This window comes from Lissotriton vulgaris, chromosome 3_1 (genome assembly GCF_964263255.1).
Source record: "Lissotriton vulgaris chromosome 3_1, aLisVul1.2, whole genome shotgun sequence".
In the NCBI taxonomy this organism is placed as follows: Eukaryota; Metazoa; Chordata; class Amphibia; order Caudata; family Salamandridae; genus Lissotriton; species Lissotriton vulgaris.
This window is the reverse complement of record NC_141689.1, coordinates 159,268,280-159,288,526: the sequence shown is the minus strand read 5'-3', so window position 1 is coordinate 159,288,526 and position 20,247 is coordinate 159,268,280. Positions and strand designations below refer to the sequence as shown.

Here is a 20,247-nt window from a genome sequence, read left to right as displayed (position 1 = left end):
TTTTTGTTTGACCGACGAGTGGGGCGACGCTCCTCTGCCATTACGGAGGAGCCTCCGTTGGGTGCAAGCGATGCATAGTGAAGTAAGAAATTGTATAGGCCTTAGTTAAACTTTGGGGAAATGTCTAAAGGGAGAGCAGAGTCACTAAAAAGACTAATCAATCGGGAAGAAAACAAGTTACTTACCTGTAACTTTGGTTCCCCAGTATTGGTAACTTTCATAGATTCCCATGCTTTGCATCATTCCCAGTCGTTGGAATGGGAGCCTCGGCCTAATCTCATTTTGTAGCTTATCCACCTATTTTTGTAAAAGAGACCAAATTCTTGCAGTAGCCAATCAGAGCAGCCTCAGATTTTCGTAGCCGTTGTGAACAACAACATCGTTGGATAATAAGGCTGAGCTTTCCCAGGGGAGGAGGGTGGGCGCATGGGAATCTATGAAAGTTACCCAATACTGGGGAACCAAAGTTACAGCTAAGTAACTTGTTTTCTTGCCCCAGTATTGGAACTTTCATAAATTCCCATGCTTTGCATCAGAATAGCTAGCAGTAAAGAGAAAAGTATATTTTGTAATATGTGTACCTGTAAATGTCATACGTAATCCTGATAAGAAAACAGATACACATTTGCATCACAAAGCAGAACAATCACAAGTAATACAAAATATGCAAACAGGAAGGCGGGATAGAAAGGAAAGCTCACCGACTTATTGGAAAAGGTTCCTCAAAACCGTCTGGCCCACTGCCGCATCCTCTTTCACAGAAGAATCCAAGCAGTAGTGGCGAGTGAAGGTGTGGACACTGCTCCATGTCGCCACTCTACATATGTCCTTGATCGGGACACCTGAGAATAGTGCCACCGATGAAGCCATTGATCTCGTAGAATGAGCACGAACTGCTCGCTGAAGTGGTTTCCCCGCTTCTTGATAGCAAAAGTGTATTGCACTGGATATCCAGCGGGAAATGCAGGGTTTAGAAATTGGACAACTCTTTCATGGAGCACTGAATGAAACAAAAAGCCGGGAAGATTTTCTGAACAGTCTTGTGCGCTCTAAGTAGAACTTGAGACATCTGTGAATGTCCAAAGAGTGCAAAGCGTCCTCTGCTGGCGTTGAGGGCCGCGGAAAGAAGGATTTTAAGACCACCGGCTCATTCAGATGAAATTCTGAGGGTACCTTCGGAATAAATTTAGGATTTGTTCGTAGGATGAGAACATCATTCTTGAATTGTAGAAAAGGTTCCTCAATTGTGAAAGCCTGGAGCTCACTAACTCTTCTAGCCGATGTCAGGGCCAAGAGAAGAGCCAGTTTCCACGAGACAAACTTCATGCCAGCTCTATGAATAGGCTCAAATGGGGCCTTCATTAGATGTGACAGGACCAAATTAAGATGCCAGGCTGGTGGTGGAGGCCGGACTGGTGGAAAAACCCTCAACAAACCCTTCAGGAATTGTTTAATGATCCACGCAGACCAAAGGGAAGGACCTGATGATGGTCTAAATCTAGAAATGGCCGCTAGATGTACCTTTACAGAAGGAGGAGCCAATCCAGATTTTGCAAGAGAAAGGATGTAAGGCAAGAGTTGGTGCGGTGCAGAAGTATATGGATGTAGACCTTCTCTCCGACACCAAAGGCAGAATCTCTTCCACTTTGCCCGATAAGTTTTATTTGTACTAGGCGCTCGGGCCTGGGCCAAAATGTCTTTACATTCTCCTGAAAGATTTAAACCCTGGAACTCTCTGAACTCAGGAGCCACGCTGTCAAATGTAGTGACTTCAGGTCTGGTTGCAGAACCTGTCCGTGAGCCATTGTTAACAGTGATGGGACAGGACGCAGGAGAATCGGTTGATCTTGGGAGAGGAGAAGAAGTTCTGTGTACCAAAACTGCCGGGCCATGCTGGTGCAATCAGAATCATTCTGCACGGTTCCACCTTGAGCTTGCGGATCAGTCTCGGGATCAGCGGAATAGGAGGAAAGGCGTAAACAAATGCGCCGTACCAGGCAATCAAATGCGCATTCCCCAAGGATCCCCGATGGTGAACCCTGCTTGCGTAGGACTGGCATTTGGCGTTTTGGGGAGTCGCAAACATATCAATGGTTGGGGTCCCCCAACGTGAAAACAGTTCGTTCAGAATCGTCTGATCCAGTTCCCATTCGTGGCTGATAATCTTTTGGCGACTCAAAGCGTCCGCTGTGGCATTGAGTGTGCCCGCCAGATGTTCTGCTGAAAGGGTGATTGTGTTGGATCACCCAATTCCAAAGCCTCTGTGCTTCCTTCGAAAGGGTGCAAGATCTCGTCCCGTCCTGCTTGTTTATGTAGTGCATGGCTGTGGTGTTGTCTGTACAAACCAGCACTGAACGGTTGCGGATCCTTGGAAGGAAAGCCTGCAAGGCTAGACGAATGGCCATAAGTTCCAGCAGATTGATGTGGAACTTGCCCTGGACTGTGCTCCAATGACCACTGACTTTCAGTTCTTGGAGGACCGCTCCCCACCCCTCCATGGAAGCATCTGTTGTCAATACCATGGGAGATGGTGGAAGTTGGAATGGCAAACCTACTGAAAGATTGTCTTTTAGCAACCACCAGCTGCCTGCCTTCCGCATCTCAGGAGTGATTACTATCTTGTCGAAGGAGCCAGACACCTGACGCCATTGTTTGTCTAACTGTTCCTGCAGTGGACGCATTCGCAGCCCGCAGTGTGGTATCAATGGTATGCAGGATGATATCGATCCGAGAAGCGATTTGTATTTGCAAACTGACAGAAACTTCGTGTCTGTAGAAGGCGAGCTGAGAGAATCAGCTTGGTTTGGTGCTCTTCTGAAGGAAAAGCCAGGCTGCACTGTCTAGGATCGCACCCAAAAACTTCGCTGTCTTGGAGGGGCGCAAAATCGATTTTCCCCTGTTGAGCCGAAGGCCTAGCTGCTCAAACAGTTGACTGCAGCTCGTGACTGCCCTGGACGCCTCTTGGAACGAAGGAGCCTTTACCAGCCAATCGTCCAGATATGGGAAGACTTCAAAAGACTGCCTTCTGAGAAAGGCTGCCACAGGAGCCAGTACCTTTGTAAAGATCCGCAGAGCGGACCGGAGACCAAAAGGCAGTACTTTGAAATGAAAATGGCTCTTGCCTACTGTAAATCGAAGATATTGCCTGTGAGCTGGATAAATGGGTACATGGAAGTAAGCATCTTCCAAATCTAGGGTTGCCATGTAGTCCCCTGGATTGAGAAGGCGGAGGATGTCCTGAAGAGTGACCATCCTGAAGGACAACTTGATGAGATAAGTGTTGAGCTGTCGTAGATCTAAGATTGGACGCCACTTGTCCTTAGTCTTCCGAACCAGGAAGAACCTGGAATAGAACCCTTTCCCTTTTGGGAGAGAGGAACCGGTTCTATTGCCCCCTTGGTGAAGAGTTGGTGGGCCTCAAGATGAAGGAGTTTCAGATGTTTGGGTGTAATGGCGTCTGGAGCTCTCGTTGGAGGAAGATCTTGGAACTCCAACGTGTGTCCTTCCTTGATGATGTTTAGGACCCACTGGTCTGTTATTATGACCATCCAGTTGTTGAGGCATTGGGCAATCCTGCCCCCCACTGGTGTTAACGAGGGTACAGGAACAGTAGAAAGAGCCACCTGGCCGCTATTGTCTCTTGGAATTATCTCTCCTCTGCTGCCCCCGTCGTCCTCTCGGCGGCTGGCGAGAGAAAGAACCCCTCTGTGAATACTGGGGTTTGTATGTCTGGCCAGGTTGGGAGTTGGAAAAGTAGCGGTGCTGATTGCCGCCTCTATAGGATGAGAATCCTCTTCCTCTTGCTCCCCTAAAGGGCACCTTGCGGTATTGTAAAGTTCCTAAGTACTTGGCCGTATCTGTATCTTTCTTTATGCCCCGTAGGGCGTCATCCACGTGTTTGCCAAATAACATCTCCCCATTCGTAAGGCAGATCCAGAATTTTATTTTGTATCTCCTGTCGAAACCACGTGGCTCACAACCAACCCTGGCGTCTCAAAACTGCAGAGCCGGCTAGTGCTCGAAGGTCGTAGTTGCTATATCCATAGCACAGTTGATTACCTCAGAAGAGGCTCGCTCCCCTTCCAGTAAGATCTTTCTGACCTCGTCTTTAGATGCATCCTGAAGTTCTTCCACAAACGGGGAGAGGTCACACCACATCTGGCGATCGTATCTCCCCAGAATCGCCAAAGCATCAGCTGCCCTAACGAGGAGGCTGGCCATTGTGGAGAATCTTTTTCCAACATTGTCCAGACGCCTGCCCTCTTTATCCGGTGGCGTCGTTAGCGGCGTGGATGGGTTCTTAGATTTACTCTGTGCGGCCTGGGAGATAACCAAATCTGGTTTTGGTTGACCTAGTAGACATGCCGGGCTGCCCTCCGGCGCCTTATATTTTTTCTCCAGTCTGGGGAGCACTGGGAGGACCGTGGCCGGATTCTGCATAGCTTTTAAGCCTTCAGACCAAACATGTTCAATGATGGGGATTGAACGTACTGACTTTCGGAATGGTTCTTGTAAGTCATACAAAAAAGATTCAGACTGAATTGTGGTAACAGGAAGACCAAATCTCTTGGATGCTCGTTCCATTAAGTTGTGAAAACCTCCAATATCTGCTGGAGGAGAGCTTGCGGTATCAGGCCCTGTGACGTCTGGATCTCGAAGGCCATCCTGATTCCAGTCCATATTCTGATCTTGGTCAGGGTCCACTTGCTGATCTACATCAGATGAGGCATTATCATCATCCGTATCATCCCGAATGGGCACCACCTCTTGTGGATGTTCTACAGGCTCTGGGTCACGCCCTCTTGAAGGCAAAGAGTGTTCTGCCAATGGTTGAGGTAACTGAGGCAGAGGTGTAGGAGGGCGTACTTGTTGAACCTCCTGTGGAGTAGGAAATCGCCTCCGATAGTCCTGCAACATTAATTGTAGATCAGAGATTAGAGTGGATGGCATCGCTACCATATCCTGCTGAGACTGACGTGGAGGTTTCTGCAAAGGAACCTGCATGTGAGGCCTCTCCTGTTGGTCATAATAGTCTTGTGGAACATAGTGTTGTTGCTCCATTTCACCTTCCTCAGAACTGACGTCCTGTAATTTGACTTTTAAGTCAGATGGGCTATAAGCCGGCCCGTAATCGCTATAAGCCTCTTCTTCAGAGTCCTCATCCAGCAATAGGGTAGGAGGCAACCGTGTAACTCGCCGTGGAGATGTCATTTCCGGTGTTATTTGTCTTTTTCTGTGAGAAATTGCAAGTTTCCCAGTCGTCGTCGACGGAATAGTCGTCGTCGGTTGAAGCTTCAAAGACTGTTTCGTCGACGGAGGCGCCGACGAAGAAACTGCGCTCGTCGAAGTCTGAATCGTCGACGGGGAGATTGTCATCGTCGACGATGGCTGGATAGTCTACGGAGCCGGCGACAAACTCGTCATCAGCATCATGGTCACAGGTGTCGTCGACATGGTAGTCGACGAACAGGCATCAAGCGTCTTAAACATAGTCGACGGCGCAGGTGCCGTCGTCGTAGCCATCGTCGATGAGGCCAATTTTAAAGAAAAGTCTTTGACAGAAATTGTCGACGTACCTGTGGTTCACAGTCGACGAACGCTGTTTCTTGTCTGAAACAATCTCCTGAGGCGCAGTAGAAGGCTTTTTCACCCCTCTATCCTTGTCAGAGGGTGGTGAAGTCACAGGGATGATATCTTTAGCCTTTTTTGAAGGTTGCGACTCCTCAGGCTGTCCCTGCCTCTCCTTTTCACCGCAGTGAGGAGATTAGGGAAGCAGGCCTATCAGACCTATCAGAGGTCCCAGGCAAGGCCTTGACATGGGGCTCATCAGATGTAGTAGGGGGAGACCTACCCCTCTTCTTCGATTTTCTAGATGACACCATCGAGGAGGAGCCCTAACTGTCTGAAGACAGAACTTCCTTGCGGTCCTTCATTTTTTGTAGCCAAGTCAGGAGGCGTCCCTCTCTGTCCTTCAAGGTCTTGGTGGAGACGGTTCTGCAAATCTTGCAGTCAGTGGCCTTATGATCCGGATATAAGCAGTATATGCAGTCTTCATGTTTGTCTTCAACAAACAACCTCTTTTTGGAGCAAGTAGCATAGGCTCTAAAAGTGCTTTCTTCTCTTTGTCAGACATGACGAAAAACAGGCAAAAAGTTGTAGAAAATACTTAGAAGTGAAGAAAATTGAGCAGAGCTCAATGGAGACTCCCTTGCACAACGTGCGGTAGAAAATCTGAGGTTCTCTCAGGAAGGTTCTATGGGGTGAGGCTGCTCTGATTGGCTACTGCAAGAATTTGGTCTCTTTTACAAAAAGAGGTGGATAAGCTACAAAATGAGATGAGGCATAGGCCTATTTTTTCACTTTGTGCTTACTACTAAGGTACTTTTCATTTACCGAGGCTCCCATTCCGACGACGGGGAATAATACAAAGCATGGGAATCTATGAAAGTTTCAATACTGGGGCAAGGTTGTTTACTGCTTGGGAAGGGTGGAGCAGAAAGCTGCCGTTTGGCACCCGCTACATTACAGTGATTTTATAATATGCTTCTTTGTTATCCAGGCGGGCACCATAATGGGATGAGCAATGCATGTGGACACTGCTGAGGTACCTGGCTCACACCGCATGCAGATGGTGGGTCCCATCTCTGGCTGCTGGTGCTGAACAGCCTCAGCCACACGAGCAGTGAGAGCAGCCGCAAGCTGGGGATACAAGTACTAATACCAGCCACAGATTATGGTATATGAAATGAAATGAAAAACAATTTTTAACGCGCAACTAAGCCCAGATGGGCGTCAAGGCGCCTAACCAAATAATACCAGATAACAGAGACTGATCCTAATTACGGATAAGCCCTGACAAAACACCAGGTCTTGAGCGCCTTTTTAAAGGAAGACAGAGAAGGTTGCATCTTAATCTCAGGAGGTAACAAGTTCCATAGTTTGGGAGCAGCAACGGAAAAAGCTCTGTCTCCCCAACGAACCCTTTTGGTACGTGGGACAACCAACAGATTCATCTCAGAAGATCTTAAAGATCTGCCAGGCTGATACCGGGTCAGCAGGGCACCAAGGGGGTCAAAAGAGCCCTCTGCCAAAGCTCGATAGACAAGACAGAGGATCTTAAACGAAATCCTGAGATGAATGGGCAACCAATGAAGGCTCCTTCTGGCCATCGTAGCAGATGAAGCTTTGGGAAGTGCTAAGACAAAGCGAGCAGCCGCATTTTGAACTACCTGTAATCGCTGAATGAGCCCCTTGTTGGAGTCTACATAGAGCGCATTACAGTAGTCCAACCGTGAACCTATCAATTCTACTGCCACCTGTTTGCGTGCTGAGGGAGAGAGATAGTGAAGGATCCTCCTGAGAATCTTTAGCACTCCCCAGCAGGTGGCCACCGTACGGTTGACCTGCAGAGTCATGGATAGGGAGGTGTCAAAGATTACCCCAAGGTTTCTTGCTGACTGGGCAGGGGATGGACAGGTTCCCAGTGATGCCGGCCACCACTCATCCGACCAGATATCCTGGTCCTTGCCAAAGACCAGGATCTCAGTTTTGTCACCATTCAACTTCAGGGAGTTCTGAAGCATCCAATCCGAGACTGTCTGCATACAGATCCTGAGGTTGGTGGCGGATGATGATACTGAGTGGGCCAGTGACACCATAATCTGGGTGTCATCGGCGTATGACACCAGTTCCATCCCCTGAGATTTTACTAGCCTTGCAAGGGGGGCGACATAAATGTTAAATAGGGTCGGACTGAGAGCCGACCCTTGTGGCACCCCACACTGCAAGGACATAGCAGGGGAGAGGAACTCACCAAGCTTGACTCTTTGCTCCCTATGCTGTAAAAAGGAGTGCAGGAGGTTCAGTGCCATGCCGGAGATCCCTGCCTCCCTCAACCGAGATGTAAGCGTTGAGGGAGACAGGGTGTCAAACGCCGCTGTGAGGTCTAGTAGAACCAACACAGTAGTTTGGCCAGCGTCCACCTTCCTACGGATGTTATTTGTCACCATAGTCAGAGCTGTCTCCGTACTATGCGCCTTTCGGAACCCATGCTGGGAGATGTCAAGATACCCAGATGAGTCCAGGAAGGCGGTAAGATGGCCATTGAGGTGTGTCTCAAGAATCTTAGCAGGAGCGGGTAACAGTGAGATAGGTCTAAAATTCTTCAACTGTTCCGGGTCCAGCGTGGGCTTCTTGAGTAGAGGTTTCACTATCGCTTTCTTCCATATTAGGGGGAAGGTACCTTGGGTTATAGCACCATTCATAACTTCCAGGAGTGGCGGGAGCAGTATCGCTCTGCATTCCTTCAATATCCTCAAAGGACAAGGATCCAGAGGTGATGAGGATTTAATCCTATCGAGTAGAAGCTCAAGTTCTTCTCGGGTCAGTAGTGGAAAGGCCGTTAGACTAACCGGATGGTCACTAGTCCAGGCTTGTAATTTGTTCAGGGTTTGGAGTGAGGATTCAGCTAAGGACTTTCTCTGAGTTTCCAGCACAAGATAGATGTCCTCAATTTTTTTATGGAAAAACTGATATGTTGTTGCAGAGCTCCTGCGAACCCACAACTGGATCCGGGACCTGAAGGGAACAGAGGGAGTCTACAATCTTAAAAAGCTCCCTGGAGGAAGTAAGGGAGGTAGTAAGATTCGAGAAGTACTGCTGCTTTTCCCTGATAACATTAGTTTTGTAATCGGCAAGCAGACCCTTATGTACTTCCCTTTCAATGGGATCCCATGCTTTCCTCCATTTTCTTTCCTGTCTTCTGCAGCCTTGACGAAGGAGATTAAGTGAATCCGTGTACCATGGGGCAGTGGGCTTGCGGCGAGCCGAGTATCTAAAAGACGGGGGAGCCAGCTCATCAACCGCTAAGGTGATAGATTCAGAGAGCAATACCGCAGCATCCTCCACATCTCCCAGGGAAGAGAAGGTGAACTTCTTTATGTAAGGTTCAAGAGTGTCATTGGTGATGTTCTTATAGCTCCTTTTTGGGCCTCTGGTAGTGGAGTACACATCGGATGTTCCTTCCAGAGGAAGGGCCATCAGGAGAGGGATCGCCGAATGGTCCGACCAGACCAGAGGCACCGGGGTGTCAACAGACAATCTGTCGTCGTTGGTAAAGACTCCATCGAGGGTGTGGCCCGCCAGATGAGTGGGGCTGTTGACCAGCTGTATGCATTCACAGGTAGCTAGTGCGTCCACTAACCTGATGGTATCTGGGTCTCTCGTGTTGTCCAAATGAAAGTTAAAGTCCCCAAGAATGGACAGATGGGAATTGCCAAAGTAGGGTTCCAGGATTCTGAGAAGGTCATCAATGAACGTAACTCTGGAGCCAGGGGGCCTATAAATAAGGATTCCTGAGAAGGAAACCGAGGGAGCAAACAGGATGGAGAAATGCAAGGCCTCAAAAGAGTCCGATACTACAGACAGGGCTTTAATCGTGCAGGGCAAAGTGGCCTTGCAGACAATAGCAAGTCCACCCCCTCTGCGTATGGGTCGGTCTTGTTGAAGTATTTTATAACCCTCTGGGATGGCCATCACTAGGTCATGTCCAGAAGACTCCGATGCCCATGTTTCTGTGACAAGCATCCAATCGGGTTGCCTGTCTACCACAAAGTCATGGAATGCAATATTGTTTTTAATAAGGGATCTAGCATTGATTAAAAAGCCCTTTTTTATCAGAGTATTCCTATCCACTTTAGAAGGTATGAGAGGTAATAGTACAGATTTGCAAGTGTGACAGCGGGAGGAATGCAGAATGCCCTCTGGGGAAAATCTATGGGTACATGGTAGACATGGGGGTTTTAACGCAAATAGCTCGGCCGAGGAGTACGAATACGTTCCCAGAGATAGTGTGGGTAAGAGTCCAGTGTCCAGCCCGTCCTCAGCCTGTTTCGTTTACTTCCCATCATCGACACCAGACTTCAGGGACTGCACTCTTCCATGAACAGTGGTGAAAGTGAAGAATAGCTGTGCATGGTGCCAGTGCGCGCCTCAGAAGACACTATGCAACCATGCAGCTTACATGCTCTTCGGAGATACAGGAGTGCCTAGCAATGTAGCGACACCTGCATATGCAGCCATCACATATTCATATATGCACAATTAAAGAACATAGTCGCAGTAGTTCTTGGCACTGAAGAACTGCTTTGTGTACGACATACTCCGTGTGAAAGGACATACTCCAGTCACTCACAGTGAAGTTCACCAATGGCTGAAGTTCTGCTAAAAGTATACTAAAGAGATATCTTTAGTTAAAGCTAAAGGACTTGGCTAGCACCACACTCAAAACAACAAATTAGTTCCTTATATAGCAGTGTTATGCGGTGGGCAATTTAGAGCAGGCATCTCCAACTAATCCCTCACGAGCTACTTACTGGGAGCTACTTACTGGGAGCTCTCCGGCTGCCTGCAAAGAGCTCTCCGGCTGCCTGCAAAGAGCTCTCCGGCTGCCTGCAAAGAGCTCTCCTCTGTCTAGCCTAACCTACTAAATTAGAAGCTTTTGCTTGTTCAATTAATATACGTGCAATTGAAAAGCATGCATTCAGGATGAAAATGTGTGTATTTTCAGAACTCAAAAGCAGATGTTTGGAAAAAAAAGTTTCAATTTGCAAAATATACAAAAAAGATGATAATCAAGTGACTAATCATGCAGCGTTTAGGAGACTTGATATTAGTGCCATGGCATTGCAGCTATTGCTACCCACATAGAGGCCTTCTACATTGATAAAGTCTTTTCATACTACTGCTGGCAACCATGCCTGATGAACGGAGGTGATCACTGCTCGGAATCTTGAACGGGGTGCTCAATAATATAAACTTGCCTGCTGTGGCCATTAGGCAAGACTAAACATAGTAGCAGCTCAAGATTTTCAGTGAAAACAAATAGCTCACCTCAGAAAAGGCTGGAGGCCCCTGGATTAGAACAATTCACACAAAGAAGGTTTAAAAAGGACACAAACAAGTTTCTACTAGTAACACAAAAGTGTCAATATGCTATTAGATATCCATGTTTTCACTGATAATCTACAAAGTATTACAATTCATTAAAAAATGTTACCAAGATATTTTTTTAAAACAAGATTGGCAAATGTATCCATTCCCAACTGTCTACGCATTGAAGATTTATGAACTGGGTATGGAAAAGTAGTGTTTTGCTTGGGAGTGGAGGAGGCCACGCCCTGTATTACTTCTTTGTGGCGAGACCTAGGGGGTAATTAAGTTCCATCACCTCAACTCATGATGCTCAGAAAGAACATGATCTACCCTCGCCCATTCCACCTACCTCAACCCTAACATGGGTTGCTAGACAGAAAATCTAAGGTTAAAAAAACAAATAAAGAAATGCATCTCTAGAAAGGCATCAAAGAGAGATTGAGCCTATCATCAGTTTCCAGGATCTAGGTGCTGGGATACTGGGAGTCCAGAATCTATTATGGGCAGTGTCCTGGTGCCCTAAATCTGGGCTCTTAAAAGTTATTTCCTACGGAATAGGGAACAAAATGTGAATCCAGAGATACTGAAACAAATCTGCTTTCTGGAGGTGGCCAATGAAAGCTCGAGCAAGGCACGACTAGTCGGATGCCTGGCTCAGCTAGAGGTCCTTTGGAACCTCGAACACAAAACAAGCCAAGGTTTCATGCGACTTCTACCCACCTCTCAGGCTCTACCCTTATGGTAAAAGAGTTAAAATGAAAACATTAACATTTGAGATAAAAACAAGAGCTTAATGGACTCATTTAGTGACTGATATGTACAAAGTGAAACCACAAAAACAGCTTTTAATCCCAGATTCCCTGCTTAACTAAACTGGATGATCTTCGGCAAATATTTTATTTTGCCGATCCTCCTTTTACTTCCTTATCAGATATGAAAGCATACAGGAATTAAAAAAGGACGTATAGGTTTTGATTTATTAAGACTATAATACTGCTATATCTATAAGCACCTGGGCCACAAAGGGTGCACAAAAACTGAATTGCTCCTTAGGTCACTAACATTGTCGTCAGGACAGAGGAGGGGCCCAGAATGGTTCTAACCTCATGATTAAATAAAAACTATCACTTTTCTTAAGTACCTCTCAGTGTAGTAAAATAATGTGACTTACTAAGGTCAACGCTTCCGCATGTTTAAGACATTGGTTTTAATTTTGAGGAGACTCATTTTACGTGATGATTGCCTGTGGTTTACATGGCAAACATTTCAGGGCTCTGCTCATACATGGGCACTCTGAGCTAGAGCCTCCTCTTGGCAAGGGTCTGCCTTTTTATTTGTTGGCTTGCCCACCTCCACTTTAGTTCACCACTTGCTTGGAGCAGGGGAGTATTTGCAGCTCTCCACGTTGTGCAGGAGCTGGGTGGAGCCTGCTACAGTGCACACATTTGGTGTCTGCAGACCACTTATTACTAGGTCCAAACTTTAGAGGCATTCAAATCTGTCAGAGTGGTACCGCTATGGGACACATGTAATGAGTGCTTTACTTGTCTGTTGACCCAGTTCACATAACAGCAATTTGCGCCATTGACTATACAGTACAGCGATGGTGAATGTGACTTCGGCAGTTACAGCGTTGGAGGACCCAGTGTGCCAAGGCGCTAGTTTCTTTTCCTATGGTCGGTCCCTATTTTACTGGTCTCTTCCGAAGCCCTGCAGCCCCCGGTCGGGCTCTTGCTTCTACGGCAATTTCTCTCTCTCCTCTTTCCACCAGTCGGGTCTAGTAGGTCCAGGCACTTTAGACTTACATGTCAAGGACACCTAGTATATGCACTGTACCTCTGTGAAAGACTCGAGAGCTCCCAGACCTTCCATCAGTCTAGCCCTGCACCCTGTGTGCATTCCTTCTCAAGAAAGCAGATCCTAGAGAAAAGCATTGGCTGCTGGATTACTGAATACTAAATAGAGCTGAGTCGACTCTGCCCCCTACCTTAGTACTGAACATCCCAGCAGCCCCTACTCATTCCTCGTGAGCAGGTTGCTATTTAGGATCACAGTTAGGAGCGTAGAGTTAACGCCCCACGCACATGCGAAGACCCATCCCCACAGGCAGCATATATCGGATACAGATGTTGTGACGCCCTGCCGGTCCACCATGTTCGTGTCAAGCCACGTGCATTATTACATTATTGGGTTTATGTGCACACCATGGCTCAGACAAGACCGCATATGTCACCAGTGAAGTAGTGTGGCTCACTGGTTAGAGGCGGCAGACCCGAGAGCAGAGGACGGCCCGGGACCAGGGTTCGATTCCCGGCGCGGCAGGTTTCTGGACCAGGGTCAGCGGACTCGATAATTCTCTCGCCTCGGTGCCCACTCTGATCAGCGATCACACTCTGCAACTCTGGGCATTAGCTTGCCTCATCTTCACTAACGGCCCCACCAGACCGCCGGGGATGCCTGGTCTCACCCCGGAGATACCCATTAAGGGACCATCTCTCAGGGAAACCAGGAAGGGTTTCGCAGCGGTCGAAGCGCCTTGGGACCCTACGGGTAAGTAGTGCGCTATATAAATGCCTATACATTATACATTACATTACATTACCCGCACCCAATGACTGCCTGGTCTGGCAGTACAAGACGCCTCTTCACCAAACCCCTCCCATTGCCCCCAGTCCCTTCCGAATCCTGGCTTCTGGACCCACTACCCAGAAAAAAAGAAGAAAAAAAAAGCAAAGGGGCCAGCCAACTTAGGCAATGGCACACGCTGGGCTTCTTTCGAATGCCAGAGGGATCTTCAGGTGACAGTTAACAGGAGTAGTTTTGTCCAGTGCCGGAGTGGCCGTAGCGGGCACCAGGCGTTTCCCCAGCGGGCAGGAAGGGTGGGGGCCGGTTTTGGACCGGTGGGGGCTGTTTTTTGTACATAGTGAAGGTTTCGCAGCAGTGCTGCAATATCGGCCTCCTGTAACAAAAGCAGCAGCAGCACTTCCCACTAACGCCGCCGCAGCCCCCCTTGTTGGTCCGACTAAATTGCCAGGGCCGGTTTGTGTGTCCAGTTTGACCCAGTCTTTGTCCAAAAGTGGACCGCCATTTGTCCTTTCACAATGCAGCAGTTATTCCACTTGCACTGGTCTCCAGAAGAGGGAGAGTTCTGGTGCTCCCACTGTCAAGCGGACCAGCTGCAGAGAAATCTAAATATAAGTTCACTCTGCGTGGACCCTAGACCGGTCAGCTAGGATGTGAACTGACATGTACAAGAGGCAAGAGACCATTGCAGGCCGAGCCAAAGTTAGCTGTAGAGTTAAGTCAAAGCGGAGCAGTACATTGCAGACGCAGAGGGGTTCGGAGCTTTTTATCACGATGGCTCGGGAGCGACAATTGGGGTACTTGTATGAGCACCCTCACACACACACACTGAGCTCATCTGAGGGTGATGCACTTAAGGGCATCAGGTCACAATGCATGCATTAAACCGGGAGGTAAGATTTGTTTCCTGCCACCAAGGTAAACCCATCAGTACTAGCAACAAGCCCTCTACCACACACGCCTAGTCACTCAATTAATGCATCTATCCCCAGGCACTTGCCACGCCATCCATCCATCCACTGAATGCTGTATTCACCGACCTACCAATAAGCATAGACACACATGCAGTCACTAATCAATAAAGAAAGCACTTTTTGTTGGTTTACAAAAAGCCAGACCTGTACACATCTTTATCAGTCCAAGCCCTTACTACCACTTCCCTGATCCCAGCATTGCCCATCCAGGAGCACGACAACTCGCCAATACCAACAGAATGGACTGTGCCTTGCTAAATACTTTCATTTTATTTTCAACTGTTTTGTAAAACAGTTAGGGAACTTAAACCAGCTCACCAGCCTCATATTTCTAATTAATAAACGTGCACCTAAGCTTTTAGCTCAAACAAAGTTACCAAAAAGGAAAGCCTCGGCGAACTTTGCCAATCCTTCATTTGGGAACAGATGGATTACAATTTCGTGGAATCTTAAGAGTGCATTATGTGGTTGGCTTCTCTAACAGTGGTGATTCTTTTATATGGGCTATGCGCTCGTCCTTTCTGCCCCCTACTTTGTGCTTTTTATTGTGCAATTACGACTAGGAGTCAAAACAACTTTGTGCCAGTAAACTGACTCAGGCTGTCTGGTGACTTCAGGCAGCATTCGCAAGTCAGGTTTATGGCAGGCACAAATCATGCACTCTGAGCATGCGCAAATCCTAGATTTGCCGGCTGACGAGCTCACAGCCCTGAGGCTTATGACGTCACCAGCTCAGCATAGCCATTGAAGTCCTAGCCAATAAACCTAGCCCCGGGGACTGTCGACTTCAGCTCTGGAGAGGCCAGGGCTACACATCAATCACAGTTGAGCAAGCCTCACTGTAGTATTAACCCTACCCTGACTGTGACCAATCAAATTATGGAGTCTGTCAGTTTCCTCCTAGCGCCTCTGGGAGTGGGGTCAGGGTGCATTTGAAGTTATTAGTAGCTGCCATACCATACAGGCTGACCTTCAGTCTTACAAACGAGACGTTGCTCTCACAGTTTGTTGATGTTGCTGTTCTGAGCCTCTGCTGCTCACACATGTATTAAAACAGCAAATTCAAATTTACCAATGGACTAGGGCTGGGACTGACTTATGTTTGAGCATCAAGTATTTCCTCCTCCAGCACAGTTTACAGCCTGGCCTGAGAACGGTGTGCTGTGTTAGCTTTTAGAATGACAGATGGCTTGCAGCCTACGTAAACTGGTTTGATGAAAGCAAAGGGCTTCCAAATGCAAGCAATAAAATTCAAGCCATTTGTCAGGACATAAAAACACTTGGCCTGGTAACAGATTAGATGGGTTGACACCATTGCCTTGGGCTGTACTCTACTCTAGTGTAAACTTTGAAAAAGACAATCTAAGGAGGTCCCACTACGCTTTAATGCACTGTGCTCTTGACTGAGTAAGCAGCACGCATGCAGATGCACTCGGACATAACTGCAGCTTGAGCGCTGGGGTAGCTCCTGTGTTACTTTCTCCTGCCCTTTTATCTCAATCAGTTTACAAGAAAAAACATTATAAATATTAAACTGGTTATAATGGACCACAGCTCCTGCTCAGTTCCTAGCAGATGTGGAGGTGCAGCACAAAGATTACACAATTAGGACACATTATGCCAAAATGTAAATGTGGAAGGCTTTTCATTACCAAATCGTCTAAGCGCAGGGTCGATGCTGTTGGGTCTGTTAGTAGCAGCCATAACAATTACATGTGCCCTCTGCTTCAGGCCGTCCATGAGCGTGAGCAGCTGCGACACGATACGTCGCTCCACTTCACCATGTGTCTGAAGGAAAGAAAGCAGAAATCAGAATCTTCGTTCATTTAAAATTCCATCCTCCACCTGTAATGTAGCTCAGGGAGCATCATATGGTGTCGCCCTGGAGCATCACTGGATTAATCTAACAACAGAGGTGATCAAAGAGCTCATGTTCCTACCAGAACTCAAGTATAATGCTGGCAATGTCGTTGCATTCATCAGCCGGGTACACAATGCCAATACAGGTCTGTAACTTGTACTTTTTCATTATCTGTTAAGATCAGTGCTAAGCACAAGTTATGTAACCTCCTGCAGGACTATAAAATTTTAGCAGCACATTTAGACATCTTGATTAGAAAAAAAACAAAACAATCAAAGCAACGGATGCTTGTTGAAAATTTGGTCACTAACAGGACTCTTAACCCACCCGGCCCCCAATCCAACTGTAAAAGCCTTCAAGCAATCCTGTAGGTGGCAATTGTGCTTTTTGGGTGGTGGGTTTTGGAATATTCATTTTTAATGCCTACTTGTATGGACTATTTTAAAGGATGCTGCCTTATATTCAAAGAGCATTATTAGGTACCAAAGCAGTTCGATCAAAGTAAGATATGGCTTCTAGTCTCCATGCAAGTATCAAGTCACTCAATACCTATTTTAGTTTAGCAAGCGGAGCAGTATTTAACAGTCAACTGGAAGCATTCTCCATGGATTAATATTGTACACATGGCTCAAAGTTGAAAGGAAATCTAGCACCTCCCACGAAGATTTCATTTTTTGGGGCGGGAAAACTACTTCGGCCCTGATGGTACTAGGATATTTTAATTCTTTACTTGGTTACTGGGGAGAGGGTGGATAGATGGCAGGATCTGACATGGAAGGGATTGTAGAGCACTGGCAGGCCAATGAACAGCGAGGGCCAGTCCTTGAAGCTAGGAATCCTAACAGGCTTATAGGGGCTCATTAGGATGGCGGGCGGACCAGAATCCGCCTGCCATCTCTGCAGTGTGTGGACGAGCAGTCACATGCACCGGTACTGCACCGCAAACTAGGATGCGACCGCCGCCAGGGCTGTCGCATCCTGCAATTTAACACCCGCCGCGATGTTAAAATCGCATGTCTAGCTTTTCACTGCAACACATGGCAGGCACCATGCGGTGTCTACCACCTGGTGCAGCGAAAGTAGGGTGGTACCATAGGTACCCCCCTCCCACCCAAGTGCACCCCGCCTCCCCCATCCTACATACAAATGGTTAACTGAGGTTTACAAAGTCTAAGACTTCAGGAGTCACCTCGCTAGATTGCGTGACTTTGGATAGGGATGGTAAATTTAGCCACTTGGCACATTTTTACTTAGCAATGCGGGAATCAGTGGAAGAAGAGTATAAGCATATGCAAATAACCCAGACCAGTTTATCCACAGGCTAGCGAATAAGATGTGGAAATCTGTGGACAGGTTGGTTTTCAACTGTAGAAAACAAATCTAAGTCAGTGTGCACTATCACTGGAAGTATAGTTTGAGGATCTCAGGATTCAGTTCCCAATAGGTTTTGTCTTGGTTGTGCCAGATGAGCAGGTCTGCAAAGTCAGTATCTCTCACAAGAAGGTGTTATGTCAAGCAGAGAAAGTGGCATTTCAGAAGCAAGTGCCACACTGGTTGTGCAGATTGAGATCTATGGTATCTGCATATATTTTTGCACCCTAAGTGTGTGATTAAAGCGGTCAGTGCGAAAAATGCTGCCTTTGGTCGGTGCATTTTCCCAGGACTGTGCTCCCCATGGCCTGTCTCAAGGCCAATATAAAAAGGCGTTTGTTTCGAGTCCCAACCATCTACCACGTTGTTATGAGGGTGTGTCAAGGAATCAGGAGTCTTGCCATGAGATGCTTTTGGGAGCCTAGGACGGCAAAGCAAAAGAATGTGCCTTAGATATCACCTTTCAAGACTGATCCTCTTTCTGCGTCAAAGGTATTTTGAAGGGTGAAACGGCATCATGTTTCAATTTAGGGTTTCACGGAGCTCAAGTGAGCATACTTGCACAATATTTTCAAATGGCCCGAAACCTCTAATCGTTTGAATCCATGACTGTGCAGTAAACCCACCTATAGCCAGGATGCATAGCCTGTTGAAATGCTGATACATTTAATAGCTATCTTCGCCATGATTGAGGCAGATTACATACCGGTTACCTCTTGGATTGTGCCAACAATAAATGACATCAAGGACGAATTTAACACTGCCTCTTTTCCATCTCTCAAGCCACACAGACGTCATTCTAATATGACCCGGAAAGAGAATATGAAGACTTCATGAGTCCACTTTAGATGCCTCGATGACATTTATGCTCTGCAGTAGATTTGAATGCTCTCTGTCCGTTTTCTAATGTCGTACATAAAACGTTTTTGGGTCAAGACAATCTCAAAAGATGAAGCACTACACTTCTGATTCTAACACAATATATTTAAAAAATCCTAAGGGGGCGGGTGGTTGTGAGCGGCTGCATTGTGGGTTTCAGTGCTGTAATTTTGAAGTCATTAAGTTGTAATAGTCTAACCGTAAAACTAGATGACAGAATAGTGCACGGCATGCAGGGCAGTTTCTAGGTGTTTCGCCGCCCTAGGCGAGAATTGAAAAATGCTGCCCCCTCCCTTGCTCTCATTAGTTCCACCTTATTCTCCCCACTGCCCAAACCTGGCCCTTGTTTATTTACCTTTTTAGACTTCACTTCTTTCTCGCCTCTTCTCCCTCCCGCTTTCTGACAGTTTGGATATTTTCACGCATCTCTTACCGCTGGTAACTGGTTTCATTTAGTTCTTAAGTCCTGGCATTTCAAATTCTGCTGTTGTGTAAGAGCACCGACACCTTAGCTGGGTAGAGTTTTGCTATAAATGTGAAATAAATGCCATTTCAGGCACAGCTGCCTCCCCCAGGGCTCAGACCAGATTTTACTCACTTCATGTGCTCCTTGCTGGCACCTTTTATCAATCAAAGTCCCAGTTTTACTCTTCATGAGGATTTCAATTCTCACCTGGAAAATCCCCAGGACCCAGAAGCTACTAACCTTCTATGCTCCAACAGGCTTTCCACAACTTTTTAGAGATGCAACAGATCGGCTGCACACACTCTCAAACCCATCGCTACCAAGCATACTTTGATTAGTGTCGAAAGGCCTTTTCCTCCTTTATGGTCACATCACGCAGCTGTCCCTGTCTTTTAACACCCTTATTACTCAAAATACATTTAAAATACTATTCCTCTGTCTCTAAACAGCTAATGGGCTAAAATGAACCGAGATAGCTTTACTGGGGCGTCGGACCTAGGTATCTTGTTTTACTCTGTTAATGTTATCGCTAAATGCAAAGGCATTTAATAATTGGATATCGAATACCCATGACATCATAGCACCCAAAGACGTGGCCCTCTCTGCTCTTATTTACTGAAAAACTCAGAACCACCAAAACAATCTTTTGGTGGTTCTGAGTTTTTTAGTAAATAACATTAATGTAGCGCCTCTGAGGTGATTACGAGTTGATGCAGTGGATTCTAAGTAACAGAGAATGCCTCCCGAAGCAATAAAATGAGCTTCGCTGACTATCCCAGTTAAATATACATTAAGCACAAAGATGCAGCTCAGTTTGCATGGGCGCTACAAAAGGGGTAAGTACAAAAGGGGTAAGTAATATAAAAAGGAACACTGACTAAAGCCTGCACTTAAATAACATGATGTAAAAATCTAGGGCCTCATTTATGAGGCCTTTCGTCAGTTTTGCGCTTCCGATGCGTCACTTTTTGTGACGCATCGGCGGCGTAAAACATGCGCACTATTTACAGGCAGCGTAAAACATTGCGCACTATTTACAAAGTCGCATCTAAGCAGATGCGTCACTTTATAAACCCCTGCGCTACATTATTCCTTCGTCAGGTATAATGTATGCAGGGGGGGGGGGCGTTCCCCCGCAGAAAGCCTCGTAGAAGTGACGCAGTGAAATCTGTGAGATTTCA

At 46.9% G+C, this 20,247-nt stretch overlaps 1 protein-coding gene across 1 annotated transcript in view; it reads right to left on the bottom strand.

Annotated features, from left to right (window-relative positions):
- VCP (valosin containing protein) overlaps positions 1-20,247 on the bottom strand; it is an 87,771-nt gene that overhangs the window by 21,786 nt on the left and 45,738 nt on the right. The window contains exon 9 of the mRNA XM_086960254.1: positions 16,142-16,277. Within this exon, the coding sequence (XP_086816380.1) occupies positions 16,142-16,277 (136 nt within the window). The remainder of the gene's footprint in view (positions 1-16,141; positions 16,278-20,247) is intronic.